This window comes from Diospyros lotus, chromosome 9, assembly GCF_014633365.1.
Source record: "Diospyros lotus cultivar Yz01 chromosome 9, ASM1463336v1, whole genome shotgun sequence".
Lineage (NCBI taxonomy): Eukaryota > Viridiplantae > Streptophyta > Magnoliopsida > Ericales > Ebenaceae > Diospyros > Diospyros lotus.
Genome location: NC_068346.1, coordinates 2,546,479 through 2,568,907, shown reverse-complemented (window position 1 = coordinate 2,568,907; position 22,429 = coordinate 2,546,479). Strand labels below are relative to the sequence as shown.

Here is a 22,429-nt window from a genome sequence, read left to right as displayed (position 1 = left end):
AAAATTGAGTTATGAAATGGTCGTTTGAAAATGTTGTTAAATTCCCATTCCATTTTGTTTTGTCATTTTCATTCCACCGTTAGTTTTCATTTCTCTTGAGAAAAATTAAAACTAAAAATGTTATTTGATTTTTCGTGAATTGTCAAGAAAATGAAAGCGAAATATAAAAGTAGTGTTTAATCTTCTAAATTTATGCTCACTATTAAATTCATACTATGGGTAAAAAAATATGTAAATTTGGTCACTGAAGCGACTCGCTATTAGAATATGTGTGTAAAAATAGTCAAAAAATATAAGAATTTGGTTATTGAAAAATCCTGTCTAGATGTTGTTGTTGACTATGTTTATTATGTTGTCAAATCTGTTCAAGTTTGTCCTAAAGATACTCGGATGTAGTAAACTAGATGCTAAAGCCACTTGTGTCATAAAATATCAATGATTTTAGGTGTGGTTGTGGTTGCCTAGACTTAGTATGAAAAAATTAAAACTATATCATAGTTGCTAAATTTTTCGAGTTGAAAACATCATCCAAAATGGAAGTCAAGTTGTTGGCGCGACTCTAATTTAGGTTTGCCAGAAATATCACGGTATCAGCGTCAACCAACGCAGCATCAACGTCAACCAACGCTCACAAAGAGGAAGGTCATTTCGGTTGGGTGGAGAAAAAAAGAGGATGAGGGTGACTTTTGAGCAATCATAAAAAAAAAAGAAATTTAAATTATAATATAGAAGCATACATGAAATTTCTAGACAAAACTAAGTTATGAGTTGGGAATAGGATGATTAATTATATTATAATAATAATATTTTTATAGCCAAATACTGTTTCAATAATTTGTTTTTTTATATTCAAAATTAATTAATCAATTTGGGTTTGGTGGGATGGTTCTATCAAATGATGTGTTTGGTCCCTTTGAGGTCCTTTGCTCACATGGCAGTACTAGCAATTGGTGGACATGGGGCAAGCAATGAACAAGAAGCATGTGATTAGCTTGTCAATGGCGTTGTCAATCCTTAAAGATTTTTTCTCTTTGTTTTTTTTCTAAGACAAGAAATGTATAATTATTATTTTAAGCTCAAAACTCAAATATAAGTAGAAGTTATTTCAAGCCCTAATGACACATCTGACCTAAAGGGTCGAATCCAAATCAATTTTCAATTAAATCGATTCAAAAGTTTAAATTTAACTTTTCACATGATATGATCATAATCATCCACCTAGACTCAAATCTAAGTGGAAGGTCTATCGAGCCCTAATGACACATTCGGCCTAAAGGGTTAAACGCGAATCCAAATTAATTTTCAACTAAGTTGACCCCGGAGTTTAAATCTGACTTTTCACCTGATATGATCATAGTATACATAGCCAACATTTGACTATTTGTATGGTATGGTTGTGGCCCTTCACCAACTCTATATAGTGTTTATATAAGGATATAATTTCAAAATAATTAAATATCTAATTAATAGCATCATCATGGCATTACTATTGCATTACTTAATCTTGAGTCTCTTATTAATTGTCCAAAAACATATAAAAAAAAACTAAGTCTCGCCGAAGTTAATGAAGAGCATAACTCTTAGAGTGGTCATACGTTCATTGATTTCAGAACATCATCATTAATAATTAACAAAACTACCTAAAGATTGATGGATTCATGCACTTAAATAAGTGCTTTTGTTACCAGAGTGATATAATGATATTGGATAATAATAATTTAATTAAAATTAGTTGTGAGTTAACTTCAACTACCAATCAATATGTGATGTTGAATTCATTTATTTCTAAATATTAAAAATTATGTCATATTATATCTAAATAATATTAATATAATGTACGTATTATGACATAGTTAGTGGATGATATTTTATAAACTATTTCTTATAGATTTTTTAAAACCTAATATCTATATAAATTTAATTTTATAATAACTATTACCATATTTATGTCTGTTACATTTAATTTTTAATCATATTTACCAAACATGATTATATTTTTTTTAAATCAATCTAACAGTGGGTCCCACCTCACCTCGAGGAGGGTGGCCATATTTACTAAATCAAATTAATAGAGAAAATATAAAATATAATGATTTTTATTCTTTATTTTTATTATTAATCTTTTATTACAAGAAATTTGTTGTGTCATAGGTCTAACCTAAAAAAAAAAAGGCCCAATACCTTATCATAAAAAGAAATTCACAAAAATGAATCATAGGTGCATAAAGTTAGTGGATAACCAAGGTTGAGGACATCAATCTAAGTAATTGAGACTTGAGATCAAGTGACCTTATCTTAAAACCTCTCTTGATACCTCTTTTTCTTGAGAATTCACGAGTCATTCGATAAGTGTTATTCAAAAGATTCTTATGGACTACTTAAACCCGAAAGCCTCTCAATTAATAACATAAGTGACCTTTCGATTTCCAAACACTACTTACACGAGACTGTAAATGACAAAATTAATCATACCTCTAAGCTCGTTGAAGATTGTGGATATTTCTCTACCTATCATTCTCATCCTTTCAGGGGATTTCTCTTCTAGTAAAGATAGTCTCACAACTCTACTCAAATTATAATTTTACTTGTTTTTTGTATTTTACACTTGGGGCACGACACTAATTTAAGCATTGGAGGGTCTAGACGAAAAACTCACACGCATCCCTGACTAATTTCTTTCTTTGTAAATCTCTTGAAGATTATATCTAAGACACTCTTATATTTTAAATAAATTTATTATTGTATTTTTACATTAACAAAATTATTGATGGGATATTGAACCACAACAAAAGAGTTCACAATTGTAGATTGTAGATATGATAATGATAGCATGGTGGACTAGCCCCAGAGAAGCCACGGTGACTTCCAATTGGAGCCTAATAATGCAAGGTCCAATGATGGAAATGATAGGTCTCTTTCCCATGTTATAATCGTAGAATTTTTAAATTATCAAATCAACAAATGTTGCTAAGAAACTCAAATGTGAGCATGTTGTTTGAAAATGCCACCAATTTTTGTTTTAATCCCATGATTTACTTAAATTGACCACCGATGAGTTAGTTCTCATTAGAGATACTTTAAATTGCACGATATATTGTATATATATAAAATCTATATTCAAATAATTCAAATCAGATATTTTTTAGTGTTAAAAAACTCTTATAATAATGTATAAAGGGGTTGTCAGTTACGTTATATATATATTTTTTCTTATTTAAATATCAAAAAATAAATGTTTTAAGCTAAAAATATCATTCATGAAATATCATAAGCTCAAAAGTATTTTTAAATAAATTAAATTTTGTTAAAATTTTTAAAAAGGATTAAAAAAAATAAATACCCTGGATGGGCCTTTTTGATTTTTGTGGGCCGAGTTGGGCCACAGGACTTCAGGTGGCCTCAGCTTGCTGACGTGGCCGGCAGGGGGAACCGGGAGCGGGAGGGAGCTCACGTGCGCCTCCTGCGATCTCTCCAACGTAACCCCAAATCTATTCAGACTCAGAATTCGGATCTTAACAAAACAGCGATAAAAGAAAAGAAAAGAAAAGAAAATCCGCCAGAAAATAATACGCTAACCTCCTCCAATTTTCCCCTAACAAAGCATAAATCTGCTCTATTTTAAGATGACAAAACGTCAAATTTCTGGAAGAGAATTGAATTCTCCATCGACTTCGTAGGTTAGTGCGTAGTAGTTTGTACTTAGAAGTAGTAAGTAGACAGTCTCCTCTCTGTCCCTGCTAAAGCTCGGCTAAACCTTCGAAGCCATTTCGGAGCGAGAAGCATCTCGAAGATCTCCATTGCAGACTCTCGTACTCGTTCATCAATCACCTTTCAGTTCCGGCTCTGTAAGTCTTTATCGATTCTGAGTTTTCAGAACTCGGAAATGTCTTCCAACTTTCGGTTGGATTTGAACGTTCTTTATGTAGATGTTCTGTTTTTATGTGTCTTTGTGCGTTTCTGTAATTAATTTCGTTATTGACTTTTGCGTGTCATTCTCGGGATGTATAATTAGGAAAAATCGTAAAAGAAATGCAAGCTTCAACGTTTTCAGTCAAAGCGAGCCTGGGTTCGGACGTCCTGAACCGTAGGGTTTTACTAGGTTTTGGCCGATTGAGTAAGAGAGGTTCGGCTTTGAAAAATCTGCGCCTGACAGAGCGGCCTTCTTGCTTCGGATCGCGACTTGGCTCCGCCGCCATGGAGGCCGAGCTTGTCCCTCTCCGAACCGGTGTTGATAGAGCGTTTACGTCCTCGGCCGCGGCCAGATCAGTCAGGGCTCAAGCTGCTGGTTTGTTCATCAATTTTGGTCTCACACTTGATTATTGACCCCTCTGGTGTTTTCCATTTTCCATCAATTAGTTGTTTAGGTGGTTGAGAATTTGATCAAAATTGATCATTTGTAGTCACCGCATCTTCCCGTACTTTTATTAATTCTGTATTCCCTTTACTGCTATCTTTATCTCGCTCCAGCAAAGTAATCACAGGTTTGGATAGTTAAGTTGCTAGTCAATTCAGCTTGGCGTTGTCAAACTCGATTATCTGTTGGTTTTACTAGTTTAAGTATCTAGAGTTCCTCAAATTCTATTTCGACTTTATTTGTGCAAATTTTTCAATTTTTTGTGTCAAAGTTCCCTTCAATAAACAAAAAGACAAGGAAGTTTTGCCACTGTGGTTCTTGTCGAGTTGTACATGAACTTTTATCCACGGCTATTTCATTGGCAATGTCTCTGGGATTCCTTATCCAATTTGAGTTTTTGTGTTCCAACCGTGTGATGCTATATAAAGTACCATTGGAGCACTATTAAAGTTATCATTGTATGGCATGGGATGGATTTGAATGCACTATCTTTATCCATTTGGACAGAGATTTTTCTTCAGAATTCAATATGTTCCTATTGTTTATCCATGGACTAATGACTATAGTGCATTGGGCAATTCCATTGTTTTTTGACAAGCAGCATGTGACCTTGTCTTGTAGATGGATATATTGATGATGTTGTTCCCGCTCAAATTGAAGAGAAAGCTTCTGGAACTGTTTTGCCTTATGTTGGAGTTGCTTGCCTGGGTGCCATTTTGTTTGGATATCATCTAGGGTATGTGCATTTTCTCTTCTCTAGAACCTTATGGTTCAAATTTCTTTCAATCACCATCTGTGCTATATGTTTCATTTCAGTTGTACTGTTATCTTGACTATTGGCTCTAAATTTCCAGTCAATTTGTCAATTCATGTTGGATGTTATTACCAATTTTTTCCCATACTGTTTACACAACATCATCTTGGACTATATCTGCTTCAGGGTGGTGAATGGTGCTCTTGAGTACCTCTCCAAGGATCTTGGTATTGCTGAAAACACTGCCCTACAAGGCAAGTTTTGATTGGAAATATGATGCAAAACTGAAATCTGTTAGTGTTGTTAACATGTTTCTTATACTTCCAAGTTTTCTATACTCTTATGGGAGCATAGACTTTCCTCTGGCTGCAGTGGAATGAAAAATAACTACTCATTAGCCTAATATTCAATATTTCCTCTATAGCTTCATGTATCAAAATATCTGCAGCAATTGATGTCTTTCTTCTATTCTATGTTCATGTGGGACTCATTTTGTGATTTCTCATCTTGTAATTTACTGAATAGGATGGATTGTAAGTACACTTCTTGCTGGTGCAACTGTTGGTTCATTTACTGGGGGTGCTTTGGCTGACAAGTTTGGCCGAACAAAAACTTTTCTAGTGGATGCAATCCCTCTTGCTGTAGGGGCATTTCTCTGGTTGGTTTTTCTATTATTGCCAATAAAGTTTTGACCTTTGGTTCAATTTGATCAGAAATAATTTGCTATGGTGTTAATTCATACAGTGCCACAGCTCAGAGTGTCCAGACAATGATAATTGGCCGTTTACTTGCTGGGATTGGAATTGGCATCTCATCTGCTGTTGTGCCACTTTATATATCTGAGGTTGTAAATTTCTTTTAGCCTTTTGTTTCTGTCCATATTTCCCAAATACCTTATCATGTTTCTTCAGCTGATACACTTCCTGATGGTTAGATCTCTCCAACTGAAATTCGTGGGACACTTGGATCAGTTAACCAACTTTTTATCTGCATTGGGATTCTTGGAGCACTTGTGGCTGGGTTGCCTTTAGCTGGAAACCCTTTATGGTATTTTTCTCTTTGCATGATATCTTAATAGGAGGAACAATGCTCTAGCCCTTACCAACATATGAACCTGCAACATTGAGCTTGTAAATGTCTTTGAGATAGGTTGCTAATTCTATTGCTGGAATTTGCTGTAGTTCCTATACCTGTCATCAAGCTGCCAAAAGTAGGGATCATGTTGAAATTCTGCTCATTTTATGATAATACAAACTTGGTCCTAATAAAAGTCCATCTCTTGTGTTGAATAATTGGCTTCTAAGACCTTATGGCTGCACAAGGATGAGGAACAGTGAAATTCTACTCCAGTTTTATTGTTGATTATATTTGGACTATTACATTTGAATGAACTTTCAGTGCATTGAAAGGCTTACTGATTATCATGTCTCTAGGAGGAGGTCCAGTTTGTGTCTGCCTTTGATTGACAACTTGGTTTAGTGTCTCTGACATTTGTCATGGTCCTAATCTGGTTGTTTCAATAATTATTTTTTTCTGCTACCACCAATTTTCTGTCATATTTTGTTATTTCTGTCTATATCAGGTGGAGATCAATGTTTGGTATTGCAATTATCCCCTCTGTTCTATTGGCACTGGGAATGGCATTTTCTCCAGAAAGCCCTAGGTGGCTTTTCCAGGTTTTAATTACTCATGCTTAGGCAGATTTCACAACTTCTGCTTGTTCCATTTTTATTTGATCCTTTTCTGCTGTATGCATGCTTGCGCATTTTCTCTAGTGTTTACTTTAGGTTATTGTTTCTTTGTTAATGGTGCTAAACTTGCAAATTTGTTGCAGCAAGGAAAAATTTCTCAAGCTGAAGGGTCTATAAAGAAATTATTTGGGAAAGAGAGAGTTGCCAAGGTTATGAATGACTTGAGTACAGCTAGTCAAGGTTTTTCTGAACCAGAAGCTGGGTGGTTTGAACTTTTTAGTAGCCGCTACTGGAGAGGTATACCTAGGCCATAAAGGAAGCTATTTTGTGTTGGGGTACGGGCACAATATGTGGATTTGATAAACTATATTTTTTTTTGCTGACTTTGAGAAATTGTATTTTGCAGGCCAAATTCATTTGGCCAGTTCTCATGTTTTGACTGATGTTTATTGATATCTTTGTCATCTATATGTGTTTCTTTTCTTTCTTTTTTCCCCATCAATGGTTATATATAAGTTGACTATGCTTCATTTAGGCTGGGCTGGTAGAAAATACTTAAAAACATATTTACCCATATGTTATCTTCAATATTGCCTGTTGATTGATGGATGCTGTTCTTCTTGCTACTTCTATAGTTCAGTTGATTATAGAGTGAGTGTTCAAATTCTCGTCCTTCCTATTTTAGTACAACATTTGCTTTTTCTTTCATCTGTGGTTCCATGTTGTTTATTTTTTTTGTTAAGTAAAGGGTTCCTTGTTACTTTTTCTCCCTGTATTATATCTTTGTTGAGCATGTTTGGATGCTCGATTGCTAGAGAAATTAATTCCCCAAACAATTCAAAATGTGGGAAACATGTCTCTGTTGTTTAAACATTTCACTAATTTTTGGGTGTTCTAATTAGAAACATATCCACAGAAAATGCTTACACCTGGTCTTTTGCTGACTAAATCTACAGTTGTCCAATTTATAGGTTAGGGGGTTAAGGCTTTTGAGCTGACTAGGTTAGCCACATAGCTGCTCTCTCCTGTAGGCAGGTTCAAAGGCACATATAACATAAGTGGTAAAGACTCACTTTATATTCATTTAGTTATATATTATGTCTATAGTGTAATGTAGTCTTTCCAATAACATTCATTACATGGCCTATAACTGAAATTACATATGTTTGCACTTCTAATGATGGCCAACCATTTTTCATTCATCCATGCATTTTTAACATGTATCATCTAAGGAACTCATTTTCTTGTAATTCTCAAAAATCGAGCTAAGATGCCATGATGTGCATAAAATTCCCTATATTACATTCCTTGCCTGTTCTAAATATTGTCCAGTTCTGACCTGTTTTTCATATCTATATCTAATTCTTGTCAGCAACTGTTTTGTTGCTAGTGATAAAACACTTGGCAAATTTTTCTTGCTGCAGTTGTTAGTGTGGGTGCAGCACTTTTCTTGTTCCAACAGTTGGCTGGAATAAATGCTGTTGTATATTATTCCACGTCTGTATTTCGCAGTGTTGGAATTGCATCTAATGTTGCAGCCAGTGCTCTTGTTGGGGCATCAAATGTTTTTGGTTAGTTTTTATTTATTTATTAGGAACTAGGAAGATGGGAAACATCTGCTTTCATAGTTGGAATATAGTGTTCATGCTACTGGCCTTATCTTCTTGCAGGTACAACGATAGCATCTTCTTTGATGGACAAGCAAGGAAGGAAAAGTCTTTTAATAACGAGCTTTGCTGGAATGGTATTTCCCAAAATGGAACTCTATAATTTATTTGAAGTGCATGAATGTATTGTTTTGGCATACAAATGAAAAGTTGAGTCACAAACTGCCTAGATTTTATGTATGTGTGACTCGTATATTTGTTTTGTCACTAGATCCACAGTGCTGGGTGCCTCATGCCCTAGGTTACTCTTCCACAATTTTCTTTTCGCAGATAGTTTTTATCTTCACCAACTAATTCTCAATTTCCACTTTTTTATGGTGGTAGTAATTTTTCGGTCGCGATGTGGGTGGGTTGGATATTTTTTCACTCTTACCTCTTATTGGACTAGGATTTATAGTTAGTCACTTACTAATATTTTGCCATCAAATTGGAACAAGAGCTTACTAACCATGTTGCAAACAAATCATGACATGTAAATGATAGTAAAAATGAGCTGAATTACTCCTAGTAAGTAATAATTGATACTTTCTTTCGTATGCATGAACTTGAACCAGATGTAACTTTAGCAAATTACAACTGTCCATGCTGTGGATGCTCTAAGGGGAGAGATTTTTGGTTTATGTTTATTCCTTTTATTTATCTATTTCTAATAATGCTCATCTAGTGACTTCGTGATTTGAGCTCCAAACCAAATTTTAAATAAATAAATGAATGTTTCAGGCTGCTTCAATGCTATTGCTTTCCTTGTCACTTACTTGGAAGGTTCTGGCGCCATATTCTGGTACCCTTGCTGTTCTGGGAACTGTACTGTAAGTTACTTTGATTCATTATGACCAATTTAATCAGTTACTTTGATTCATTATGGCCAATTTAATCAGTTACTTTGATTCATTATGGCCAATTTAATTAGATGATCGATTCACTTATGAGCAAGGCGATGTAATCTGAGTTTCATTCTCTGTGCACAGTTATGTTTTGTCCTTTTCACTTGGTGCTGGTCCTGTGCCGGCTCTTCTACTTCCAGAGATATTTGCCTCCAGAATTAGGGCAAAAGCAGTTGCTTTGTCATTGGGGATGCATTGGGTGAGTCTCCTGAACGTGACACATCTCTGCTATTTTGATGCTACAAATAGGTGGTTTCACGCTCAAGAAACAACACACCTTGAAAGATATAATTGCCTGTTTCATGCCATGCTTTATCTCATCCTCACAGAAAGAGTGGCAGTTTAATTGCAATCTAGATTTCTTATTTTCCAATTGACTAGTAACATAACATACATCCATGCACACGAAATACCATAACAGCATTTGCTTTGTGTACATTGATCTGGATTATGCATTCTTCTGACATAGTTGATATTGAAGATTGCCCCCCGGGGTGGGGGGGTTGGGGGGTTGGAAGTAGATACATTATAGTATGTGGTTTAAGATATATTTTTAATATGACAGAGCATCCTGTTTGTTCCAGACAATCAGAGATAAATTTGTGACACAAGGAACATGTTGAGCACGTTGGATTGTTTTGATTTTCACTAGTTAGTTATGGTGCTTGCTCAATAATATTTGTATCTATCTATGCCTTTCTCTATCTTTACACGGATAACTGTTGTCTTGTCTACTTGAACAGATATCCAACTTCATCATCGGGCTGTATTTCTTGAGTTTTGTTAATAAGTTTGGGATCAGCTCGGTTTATTTGGGATTCTCGATGATCTGTGTTCTAGCTGTCTTGTACATAGCTGCTAATGTCGTGGAAACGAAGGGGCGGTCACTGGAAGAGATAGAGCGTGCTCTAAACCCTGCAATTTGATCAAAATATTCTGCACCGGTTCTGATGTCGACAATAATGGTGTCTGGAATAGCTGACACGTACCTGTTGAAGTTTTTATCCTTCGGATGCCAATCCAGGCTGCAGAGAGTTCATCTGGAGATATGCTGCTTTCTTGTCCCTACATCTTGCTCTATTTCTGTTTTTCTCTTGGCATTTAGACTTGATTGTAACTTGTCGAAACAATCTATTACTCTGATGTTTTCTTTTAAAATCTCAAACGAGCTGGACTTGAGAACACTAGTTGGAAATTTGTAATATGGAAATGTTTATCCAACTTGAAAATGATGAAATGAAAAGACATCACGATATCTTCATATTCTTATTTTATTAGAAGACAATATGTTGTCTATAATTACTTAATTTTTCTTTTGCTTAAAAAAGAGAAAAAACTTGGTGAATACAAAGAAATGTTAGTTTGTTTAAACTCCCAGCATTACTGTTAATAAATGTTGGAGAACACATCATTATGAGGTTATACACATTAGTATTTTGGATGTCATAAAGAATAACATGTGTCTTTATATAAATAAATGTATTTACGTGTACAAATAGGGTGTGAATTTCCCTTGTAAAGGATGCCCTTTCGAAGATGTCTTGAGGATAATTTTTCTCATCACTCGTGCAAAAATGGGTAATTGTAAGAAATAGATTTAAAAGTTAATTGCATTTTACAAAATTGTATATGCAAATAGGCATGAATGTTAATTATTATGAGATAATTTTATTAAAAAAAGGAACGTTTGAGATTTTGCAATTCCTGAGAATTGAGGTGGGTTATAGGGTTATAGCATAACTTCATCATATTAAATTAAAGAAAGGAAAAATAATAAAAGAAACCCTATATCTCATGTAGGACTGGAAGCCAGCCGTTGGAAAATCCTAAAACATATTTGAGTATCTGCCAATCTCTTGAAAATCCAATTGGGTGTTGTTAGAAAATGGTTAAGCTCAAGATTGGAAGAACCTCAATATAGGTTGAATTGGATTTTAAAAATTGAGTTAATTAAATAAAAACAGTTTATAACTTAAGCATTTATTTATTGATGTGTTACAATGTTGAAAATTGAAATGAAAAATAATAATCTTATTAGTTAGCAAGATGAACTACTTTTACAAAAGTTGAAAGTAACTGACGATTCTGTGAAGGACCAGAACATCAGCAACCCAGGATTTTGGAATTCGATCAGACATTTGGAGGCAATGTGGAACGAGCATGATAAATCTTGGAGGTTTAGGGTATGTATATTTGCTTTATTTCTCACCCTTAATGCATAAATTGTTATTTCATTCTCAATTTGGTGTTCTATTGTTGAAAGAAAGGAAGAAGAAAGCTCCGTGATCTGTTCATACTGCTGTATGTTTTTGCTTGCGTTGCGAATATGCTTTTTGTATTTGCATTTTGTTTCACTTCTTTTGTTATGCTATTCAATGCATTGCTTGATTAGAATATATCCAAGTTTGGTGTCATTTTCCTCTCATCATGCTGTTTGTAACTGCAAGTTTTAGGGTTTCAAATTTCGGGTAACCTTTTTCTTCCCTTATTGGAAATTTAACTTCAATACAAGGTATATTTGTCATAAAAAATGTGCACTAAGCATCTTCCAGTGCAACTTGCATTTCTTAGTTGATTTGTCAACTACATAGGATATTATCAGAGAATAAATTAGGCATTAGTTTTGTGGAGCAAGCATTGTGCCTGGACCATGAGATAGGTGTCATTTAGAAGCCAAAGAAACATGTAAAAGGAGGATTTAGATGTTACTGAAGCAGCTCAGTGAAACTCTTCTCTTGCTGAGAAAAAGAAGCTTCTATTTTTTTCTTCCAGAAAATTTTTGATACTGTCTTGGAAGTAGTCTCAGGACATCTGGAGAGGCCTTGAAGGGGGAAGGCTTAGAGGCTTGGGTGGGATACGCATAGATTGAAGCCTTCTTTCTGGGACCTCTACCGCATGATTTGTTGTGGTTGATGACATGGAAGAGTCCTGGCTGCAGGGTGCCGACCTTGCAGGAGAAGATAGGAAAGGCTTGGGTGGAATTTGCAACGATTGAATTCTTCCTTCCAACATCTCCAGCACCTTACTCATTGCTGGCCGGTCTGATGGATTGGTCTGGATGCACCACAAACCCACCAACATCATCTTCCTTGCTGTTTCTTCATCTTCTCCAGATGTGATTCTTTGGAGCCTTTGATCCTTACCATGTTCAAGATGCTCATAAATCCAGTGTGGAAAATATGTTTCGCTTGTTTGGGCTACTTCAATTTTCTGAGTTGCTCCACTCATTTCAAGAATCAGCATTCCATAGCTGTAGACATCTGATTTATGAGAGACTCCTCCAAAGGCTCTAGAGAATAATTCCGGAGCAATATATCCAATGGTGCCTCTTGTACCTAGCATTGACATAATACTTTGTTTTCTTTGACAGAGTTTAGCAAGACCAAAATCAGATATTTTGGGGCAGAAATCTTCGTCTAGAAGAATGTTGTGAGGTTTTATATCAAAATGAACTATCCTTGTGCTACAACCTCTGTGCAAGTACTCTAACCCTCGTGCAATACCAACTACAATTTGGTACATTGTTCTCCATTCCAGGTGGCAGTTTGTAGTCTGAGATTCATCATTGTGAATGAATCTGTCCAAGGATCCATTAGCCATGAATTCATATACTAGAGCTCTTCTCTTCCTCTCAAAACAGAATCCCAGAAGAGCGACTACATTGACATGAGAAGTTCTGCTGATGCTAGCAACTTCATTAATGAATTCCTCTCCATTTCCTTTGGTCTTACTTAGGACTTTCACTGCCACAAGACGACCGTCATTTAGTTTTCCTTTGTATACAGTGCCATACCCTCCTTGGCCAATTTTGTCTTTGAATGAGTTGGTCATCTTAGCAATGTCTGAATACCTGTATTGCGTTGGAGCAAGAGACCCGTAATGCCTCAAAAATACATTAACGTTTTGATCATCCAGTCTTTCCTTCTTCCACAAGCCCAGCATGCCAATCAATGACATGCGACGTCTTGTGATCAAGTAAATAAATATTATTATCACGAGGACCGCAGCTGTTATTGTGACTACCAGAACTGCATATAATACATGGAGTTGGTCAGTCATGTAATTTTGAAATTGCATGAATTAAACCTTGTCCCTAATGGGGTTTAGCGATGAGCAAAGAGCTTAAGCGCATCTAGAGAGCTTTCTGAACAATGAAGGAGAAGAGATGATGGTTACAGCGGTAGTTTTTCCCTTTTATGTATGAAGAGATTGTCTTTCCTTGATTAAGTATACTGTAATGTTGGAACAAAGATTTCTAGCTCAGTGATCTTACCTACTATAGTCCTCTCACCGGATGATGATCCTGCAAGATAAACATCAGATTAGTGAAATTTCCAGATGGACAAGGAATGGGGCTCTACATAATTCCTCAAACATGAGTTGAGGTACCATTATTCCATTGGCAGCATCCGAGTTTCCATTGGCAGCATCCGAGTGAATGTTGCCAGTGGATTTTACTTTAACTAGTTAAAATGTGTCAGAAATGTTTTAGAATTAGAAAATAAGTCATGGCTAGTCTGTTTTGAGGCTTTTCAAGCAGAGCACCATTATTCAATTGGCACTTCCGCTTTGCTGGCTTTAGCCTTTTTATCTGTTTTTGTTTGTCTCAAAGTGCCACTGAAGATGAGGATTGTTCATCTTTTCTTAGAGACCTTCTCAACAAAAGGGGAGAAGCTGGATACTCTATTGTACTGCTCTATGGTGAATGGTGGGAAGAACCAAAAATGACTGGATTTCTGGTGGTCTCATGAGCTCTGCGGATGAGATCATGGTTTAAGGCATATTCTAAGTAATTGATTAGATTACTTAATTTGGAAATTAAAACTAGGCTAGCACTAATTTAATCTCCAGTTTACAACGTAGGCAGCATCATATCTGTAGGAATCTCTTGATGAAGATCTATTTTTACATTAACTTGCATAAAGCATTCCTCCAACGTGTTTACAAGCAAAATATGTATAATCCTATATAAGTTGAGGTTATCAATACCTCCGGTGGTTTGATTAAATTAATTGAAGCATAATTAACGTCCAAGAAATAAAATAAAGAAGCAAGATACGTGCCAAATCTTCAATGGGGTGGTTAGGTTTAGAATTTGTCTTAGATTAGAAGGGAAAGGTAAGAAGCTAATGACTCCACAAAGACGACTAGGACGAGTTGTTCTTCTTCCTCTCGTTTTCTTTTTGGAGGGGGCCGTTCTGTGAGGCCAGCTGATGACTATATTTTTGCACAAGTCTGATCTATGAAGAAATCCTGCCCATATTCTATTAATTGCTATAGAAACTGACTTGCAAAATCCTACAATCTTCTTGTTGTTAGATGACAAAAGCTTTGTTGGTACTCAGAAATTGTTTCCAATGAGGACTCTCAGAGTCTCACCCAACTATGCCAAGAACGTAAAACATGGAAAATTAGATCCTCTCCAATTTGAGGAGCTGTTTTTTAAGTTAGTTTCAGCATCTGGAAGATCACAATCTTCACAATTAAATAAAGAGGGAGAGATTGACAGAGGGCCACTTACGATTTTCATTCCCAGGTGGGCCAGTTGTGTCGCAGTCAACTGGGTGAGGTCCATCAGCGCAATAGCAAAGAAATGAACCAGATGTGGAATCCGATCCACATACCCCACTTGTTAGGCGACACTCGCTACAGCGTGTGTTGTTGGCTTCCCACTGCAGCCCAAAACCAATCTCAAGCACTTGTCTTAAATTTGAACTGTTGGTTAGGGTCTGAGCCTCTGTTTGATTAACCCGCACATTAACGCTGCTATTGCACGTAGTGTTTGTTGTTGTGCCGGTTGTCGTGCTGGTCGGCAAAAAATAACTGGGGCTAGGGGTGGTGCTGCCGTTGACGGTGCAATCGAACTGTGTGGGTAATGCTGAAACACCAGGAAGTGTCTGGCAGCCATAGTAGAGCGTCAGGTCTACCGTGTCCGCGACATAGTTGAAATAGTTGGTGTCTAGGGTAGCGTTGTGGAGGTATCGTGGGCAATTAGTGTCATAGAATTCGTCCCTAGCGACTTGGAGAACGTGCGGCCAGTCCTCTATGGCGAGAACTCGGTAATGTCTGGACTCCATTGTGAGAATAGGGGCTTCGCCTCGGCAATCCAGCTGAAACCTGGGGTGGCCGCAGAACTCTTGCCGGTTACCTCCCCAGAAAGGATATCTTACTTCCTTCAAATTTGCACACTGAAAGGGCTGGCTGCAGGCTGTAAAATTTTCATCATCGGCAGCCAAAGATGACGACGGAAAATGGACGGAGAGGAGAATCATCAGTAAGGCAAGATAAGAGCTTTGGAAGAGGTGGGAACTCATCTTCTGAAGTGGAGGACTGAGGATGATAAGTCAAAAGTCTTTTTGTTCTGTTTCCATCAGTTATGCTTATGTAACAGTAAGGAGGGGGGCGGCCCCGCGCTTTTGAAAAGTCAGTTAAAAGTTCTTGTGGAGGTTTTGATTGGAACAGAAGCTTCTGTTTTGGAAAATAAATTTCAAAAGATGATACAGAACACTTGGAGGAGTTGACAGTGTTGCATTGAGCTTATATATATATATGCTATAAGCCGAGTAGATTTTGTTTTACACGTGGCCAATTTTAACTGGTTAGGGGCACCGGCATCTTTTGCTGATTTGGCTGTGAGACACCAAATACCTTCTCGTCACATTGACCGGGTAAAGCCCTGTCCATGGAATTGTATGTAACGGGTAAATTGTGCCAAGACTTCATGGTCTGCGTCATATGAATTTTTTTTTAATTTAATAATATTTTCGAAGGTTCTTATAGCTTACTATTTTTTTCTTCGAACATCTCAATCAGAGATATCTTGAAATCTTTTGCGGTTTAAATATGTCTCTGAATGCCTTTGTGGCTTAACTTTTTCTCTAAAACATCTCATTTAAAGACATTTTTAAACTGACAAAAATGTGTTTAAACAGAAAAAAAAAAACATCTAGAAACATCTATAAATTATAAAGATTTTTTTTTACAATTAATATAAAATTATAATTATAATTAATTTTAGGGTAATTTACTCAATATAATAATACCAAAATGGTGTGCAGTGTTGAGTAGACTTCCATGCCAATCACGTTGAACTTTTTATGCAATGGAACAACAACAATTACAATTTATCCAAGCTTTGATCTTATAGGTGGTTGGGTGTATAGATTTTAGTTTAGCAATATCTCTAAAAAGTCATGTTTTTGACGAAATTATTATGATAATCTAGGGTCAATTACCATAAAATTATCAAACTTAAAGCTAGTCTAGAAGGGCATGCAAAATTTTAATTTAATCGAAATAATCAAACTGAATTTATTAAAATTGTCAGTTTTTGATAAGGTATGATTCAATTTTAAAATTTTAGTTATTTTGGTTCGTTTAATTTTTGTGTTGAAAAAGACCGAAATAAATGAATTGTCTAAATTTCAAAACTAAATCGTTTTTACCATAAATAAAAGGAGTATAATAGAAGAACGGAAGAATTGAACCTAACCTTTTGCAAACCTTTCCTCTGTCTTCTGTTGTTTTTGATAGATTTTGACCCTTTTTTTCTACCTCTAACACTGACAGCAATCGACCCTATTCTCATTGTCACCAAACCCCTTTCTCTCTCCTTTTGACTATTTCTTCTTACTACAAGCCACTCTCTATTGTACCATCGTGCTTGCCCATCGACGCCACCTCAACAATTACCATTGGTGGTGAAGTCAAAAATTTAGGCATGGTGGGCAAAAAATTAAACCCAAAACTCTAAACTCTTTAAAATTAAATAATATAAAAAATTAAAATAATATAATATTAAAAATATATATCAATAAATTATACAATCAACGTATTTTCATATTTTAATAACGTAGTACAATAATATTATTATTAATTTTATTAAATATATATTTTTTAATATATACAACTAAATTATCGTTTAATCATTAATCTCTAATTTGATTACGTAATTGAGTCTTGATAAATTTTATGATTATCGTTCAATTATTGATCTCCCATTTAATTACCTTACCGAGACTTTACAAACTTCATGATATAAAATATATTTTCTGCCATAGTTTTAAATATGTAATTGACAAATTTATAACAAAAAAAAAAAAAATAATCCCTTTAATTAAAATATAGTTAAAAAAATGATCGAGAAAGGTTAACATATACAAAAAAAAAAAGTAAGTCAATATTTTATATTTCTTATTTTTAATTTTCAGTTAATACTGAAAAAAGCATTAGCAGTCGCCATTATGGCCGGTGGTTTTCAGTGATAAAAAACAATCACTCGATGCCCTTATTTCCATCAACTAACATACCCAAAAACCATTAAAATCTAATGGCCAAATTTCGTATATCTAAATTTAAATTTTGGGCCAAACTCAATGCGTGTAAATGTACTGGCAGTTGCCACCAATCACTGTGGTCGGTGATTTTCGACAATCAGATGCAATCACTTGACACCTTTATCTTCATCGACCAATATATTCAAAATTTAGAATTTTTAAAAAATTTAGAGTAGGCATTTAGAAAAAAGTTAAAAAAATATTATATATAATAAATTTTTTAAAAATCCAAAGTGGGCAATTGCCCACCCTTGGCTCTACGTGGCTCCGCCACTAACCATCATTGCCTTAAATGTTGCCTCTGTTTCCTTTAGTGATTTATAACATCTGGCCTTTGGCCCTTCTGTAAGGTTTTCAATGACCTTTTCAATTTTTTGGTACACATACAGACGCAAATGGGGTGGGTATTCTAAACATTAAAATCTAGATATATTGAAATTAAATTATTAGATCCTTTTGATTTTTGATTATGTGGATCGTTGACGCAACGTTTATCTGACAATTTGTTTTAATCGTTGGAATCTATCATAGATGGTGGTCTGTGACGTTATTTTAGAAATGTAAGTTTTGATAACAAAATTAATTTTAAATCTATATAATATCAATTGTTGGAACAAATTTATTTTTTGATATATAAATCATTGTGGTTTGAGGAATTTGATGACTTGTTCAGATCATTGGAATCATGGGTCGGTTCAGTGGTTGGAAACAACAGTAAGGCTAAAAATTATTTTTGTTTGTTCGGGTTTTTTTTTTTCAATTTTTTTTTGGATTTTTTCAATTTATTCAGACGATTCGATTTTTTATTTTTTTTATATTTTTTTGTTTGTTCGATTGATTTGGTTCAATTTTTGCATAAAATTTCAAGTTTTTCGATAAATTGAATTGATCGAATGCGCACCCCTAATAATCTATCACACTTACAAAAAAAAACTTTAGAACTTATTAATTTTACATTTGAAGTTTTAGTTTTGTATTAAATTTACGACACCGCTAAAATATAAATAAGTAATATATTTTTTAAAAAATTAGTTACTATTTTTTGTTCTCATATTTTTAACTACCAACACATAATTAGAGTTAGTCATGATGTGCATGGTTAAGTTTGAAAAAAAAGAATATAAATTATTAATTAATACATCAAAAGAGTGTTAATTATTTAAATTTTTGAGATATTGTAGAATTTGTAAAAATTAAAAATTCAAATATAAAATTAATAAATTTCAAAGTTTTGCTTGATAGGGTGAAAATATAAAAGAAAAATGTGTGACACCACTAACTTTAAAATGTTCAATTAGGCACCTCTATCCAGAACAATAGAATTATTAAACACCTCAACAAATCAAGTGAATACAAGTGTTAATGAACACGTTTAGTAAGGTCACTCACCGGATGAAGGCATAAAAACACTAGTGTACTTCACTAAAATAGTTATATGACACCCTGAACTTTCAAAACATTCCAATATTAGACACATATATTCTAAAAAAGTAGAACTATAAAATATCTTTTAATTTGTTATTAAGTAATTAAATTTGTAATTAAAAATAAAAAACTAATGTTACATTTAGTTTTAGCAAATATTTTCTTTTCTTCAATTCTAATTTTATAACTAAAGGTGTACTCACATTTTATGTTCTAAAAAGTAATAGTATTTATTTTTAAAAAATTTGGAAAAAGATATTTTTCTACTTTATTATATGTCACATTGTATTGCCTACATGGATGTCACGTTATATTGCTTATACCACATCACAACCACATTGTATTGTTTATTTTTAAAAAAGTACTTAATGTTAGCTTTAATAAAACAAATTCTACATATATTATTTAATAACTAAAAACCCACTCCATTTTGAGCAATAGAAAACAAAAATCAGAACGTATACCAAAATATATACCTATATTCGATGGCGCCTACTTCGATTTGAGCAACAAAGAGATCGAAGATTTGCGAGAAGGGAGATTAAAGCAACATGAAACAACTTGATGAAGTTCTGGTTATCTTGGATGTCAGGAAGGAAATGACTCAATGACAAGAACTAAATAGCTGGACGATGTTTTGATTGTCTTGGACATTGGGAATGAAACTACTCGATGATGGGAATGGAACAACTCAATGGGAATAGTTTGACGACAAGAATAGAATGGCTCGACGGGTTTCGATGTTTTGGTACAAGAAAAGAATAGAAAAATATTAAAGCATCAAGCATATATCTAATCATGTGCGTGCATTTTATGTTAAGACATTATCCCTAACTATTATTTAACGAGATATTTAATAATTTCACTTTTTTGGAATAGAGGTGTTTAGTGGGACATTTTGAAAATTCATGATACCACACGACTTTTTTGATAAAATACAGGGATATTTTTATATCATCACCCCACATGTTAAAGTAGAAAACATATTCCTAATCATGTCCATGGATTTCACATTTAAGTTTTATTCCTAATTATTGTTTCATGAAATGCTTATTAAGGTGTCTAATAGGAAGTTTTGAAAATTCCGAATGCCATATTACTTTTTTAGTAAAGTACATGGGCTATTTTTATACCTTCACTCTTTTTGTAGTATCAACTTTACATGCACTCTACTTATAAAAGCATATGTATTATTATTAATTGTTATATATAAGTTAACTATTCTTCATTTAGATTGGGCTGGTAGAAAATACTTAAAACTTATTTACCCATATGTTATCTTTAATATTGCCTGTTGATTGATGGATGCTAGGGGTGTTCAAAAAAATCGATACACCGTGGAAATCGGCCAAACCAAACTAAACCAAATCGAACCGGTCGATTTTTTTTTTTTTGCGGTCCAAAATGGTTTGGTGGTTGTACAAACCACACGGTTTGTGGTTTGTATGGTTGGCAGTTTGGTTTAAAATCAAATCGCCCAAGAAAATAAAATAAAAATATATATAAAATATATTATTATAAAAATCACCTTATATTTTTATAATAATATATAACAAGTTTATAATAATATATAACTATTATAATTGTCAAAGAGTATAATAGTTTATAATAATATATAATTATTCTTTCCAATATTTTTATAATATATTATATGTTGTCAATAGTTATTTTCAAATCGCGATAAACTGCACCAAATTAGGCCGCAAATAGGGTGCGGTTTAGTCCGATTTGGCCGCACCCAAATCAGACCGTTGTCTGGTTTGATTAGAAAACTGCATTGACGATTTGATTTGTTGAAAATGGTTCAGACCGATCAAACCACACCGTGAACACCCTCAATGGATGCTGTTCTTCCCGCTATTTCTATATTTCAGTTGATTATAGAGTGAGTGTTCAAATTCTCATCTTTCCTACTTTAGTACAACATTGCTTTTTCTTTCATCGGTGGTCCCATGTTGCTTACTTTTTTGCTAAATAAAGGGTTCCTAGTTACTTCTTTGTTGAGTATGTTTGGGTGCTCGATTACTAGAGAAATTAATTCCCAAAACAATTCAGAATGTGGGAAACACGGCTTTGTTGTTTAAACATTTCCCTAACACGGCTTTGTTGTTTAAACATTTCCCTAATTTTCGGGTGTTCTAATTAAAAACATCTCGACAGAAAATGCTTACATCTAGTATTTTGCTGACACTTAGATCTACAGTTGTCCAATTTATAGGTTAGGGGCTTAAGGCATTCGAGTTGACTAGGTTAGCCACATAGCTGCTCTCTACTGTAGGCAAGTTCAAAGGCACATATAACATAAGTGGTAAGACTTGCTTTATATTCATTTAGTTATATATTATGTCTACAGTGTAATGTAGTCTTGCCAATAACATTCATTACATGGCCTATAACTGAAATTACATACGTTTGCACTTCTAATGATGGCCAGACACTTCTCATTCATCCATGCACTTTTAACATGTATCCATCTAAGGAATTCATTTTCTTGTAATTCTCAAAAGGCGAGCTAAGATGCCATGATGTACATAAAATTCCCAATATTACATTACTTGCCTGTTCTAAAAATTTATATTTTTCTCTTGGCATTTAGACTTGATTGCAACTTGTCAATTCTTTTATGATGTTTTCCCTTAAAATCTGGAACGAGCTGGACTTCAGAACATTTGTTAGAAATTCGTAACATGGAAATGTTTATCCCATTCCAGAAAGGATAAATGAAAGGGCATCACGATGTCTTTGTATTTTTATTTTATTAAAAAATAGTACATTGTGCCTATAATTACTTAATTTTTCTTTTGTTTGAAAAAGAAAGAAAACACTTAGTGGAATTCGATCAGACATTTGGAGGCAATGTAGAACGAGCATGATAAATCTTGAAGGTTTCTCTCTCACCCTTAACGCAAAAATTGTTATTTCATCCTCGGTTTGGTGTTCTATTGCTGAGAGAAAGGAAGAAGAAAGTTCCGTGATCTGTTCATATTGCTATATGCTTTTGATTCCATTGCGAATGCTTTCTGTATTTGCATTTTGTTTCACTTCTTTTGTTATGCTATTCAGTGCATTGCTTGGTTAGAATATATCCAAGTTTGGTATTATCTTCTTGTCCTCATGCTGTTTGTAACTGCAAGTTTTAGGGTTTCATATTTTGGGTAAGTGGCAACCTTTTGTCAATTTCAAAATTGGAATTTTACTTCAACTGTACAAAATGTGCAAATCTTCCAGTACAACTTGCATTTCTTAATTGATTTGTCAACTGCATAGGATATTATCAGAATGAATTAGGCATTAGTTTTCTGGAGCAAGCATTGTGCC

The 22,429-nt window shown here is 34.3% G+C and overlaps 2 protein-coding genes across 15 annotated transcripts in view; one reads left to right on the top strand and one right to left on the bottom strand.

Annotated features, from left to right (window-relative positions):
• Positions 1–3,518: 3,518 nt before the first annotated feature.
• On the top strand, positions 3,519–10,611 carry LOC127809579 (plastidic glucose transporter 4-like). 2 transcript variants are annotated; one of them, XM_052348473.1, is made up of 14 exons: positions 3,520–3,845; positions 4,013–4,285; positions 4,976–5,090; positions 5,295–5,362; positions 5,634–5,766; positions 5,853–5,952; positions 6,043–6,155; positions 6,691–6,784; positions 6,943–7,096; positions 8,224–8,370; positions 8,470–8,543; positions 9,187–9,275; positions 9,435–9,549; positions 10,094–10,611. In XM_052348473.1, the coding sequence occupies exons 2-14, from the start codon at positions 4,030–4,032 to the stop codon at positions 10,274–10,276; spliced, it is 1,641 nt and encodes a 546-aa protein (XP_052204433.1). In that variant the 5' UTR covers positions 3,520–3,845; positions 4,013–4,029; the 3' UTR covers positions 10,277–10,611. The 2 variants fall into 2 exon arrangements, with proteins under 2 accessions (XP_052204435.1, XP_052204433.1); XM_052348475.1 differs by lacking the exon at positions 8,224–8,370 and having other exon boundaries at positions 3,519–3,845.
• Positions 10,612–11,923: 1,312 nt separating this feature from the next.
• The window catches only part of LOC127809575 (LEAF RUST 10 DISEASE-RESISTANCE LOCUS RECEPTOR-LIKE PROTEIN KINASE-like 2.1), a 78,449-nt gene continuing 67,943 nt past the window's right edge, over positions 11,924–22,429 (bottom strand). For 3 of the 13 annotated variants that reach the window (XM_052348460.1, XM_052348466.1, XM_052348461.1), the window contains exon 3: positions 11,946–13,378. In XM_052348460.1, coding sequence (XP_052204420.1) covers positions 12,153–13,378 — 1,226 coding nt within the window. In that variant the 3' untranslated portion in view covers positions 11,946–12,152. Of the gene's footprint in view, positions 13,379–13,623; positions 13,654–14,871; positions 14,887–22,429 lie in introns of all 13 variants that reach the window. The other 10 variants (XM_052348458.1, XM_052348468.1, XM_052348456.1 and 7 more) reach the window with 9 other exon arrangements.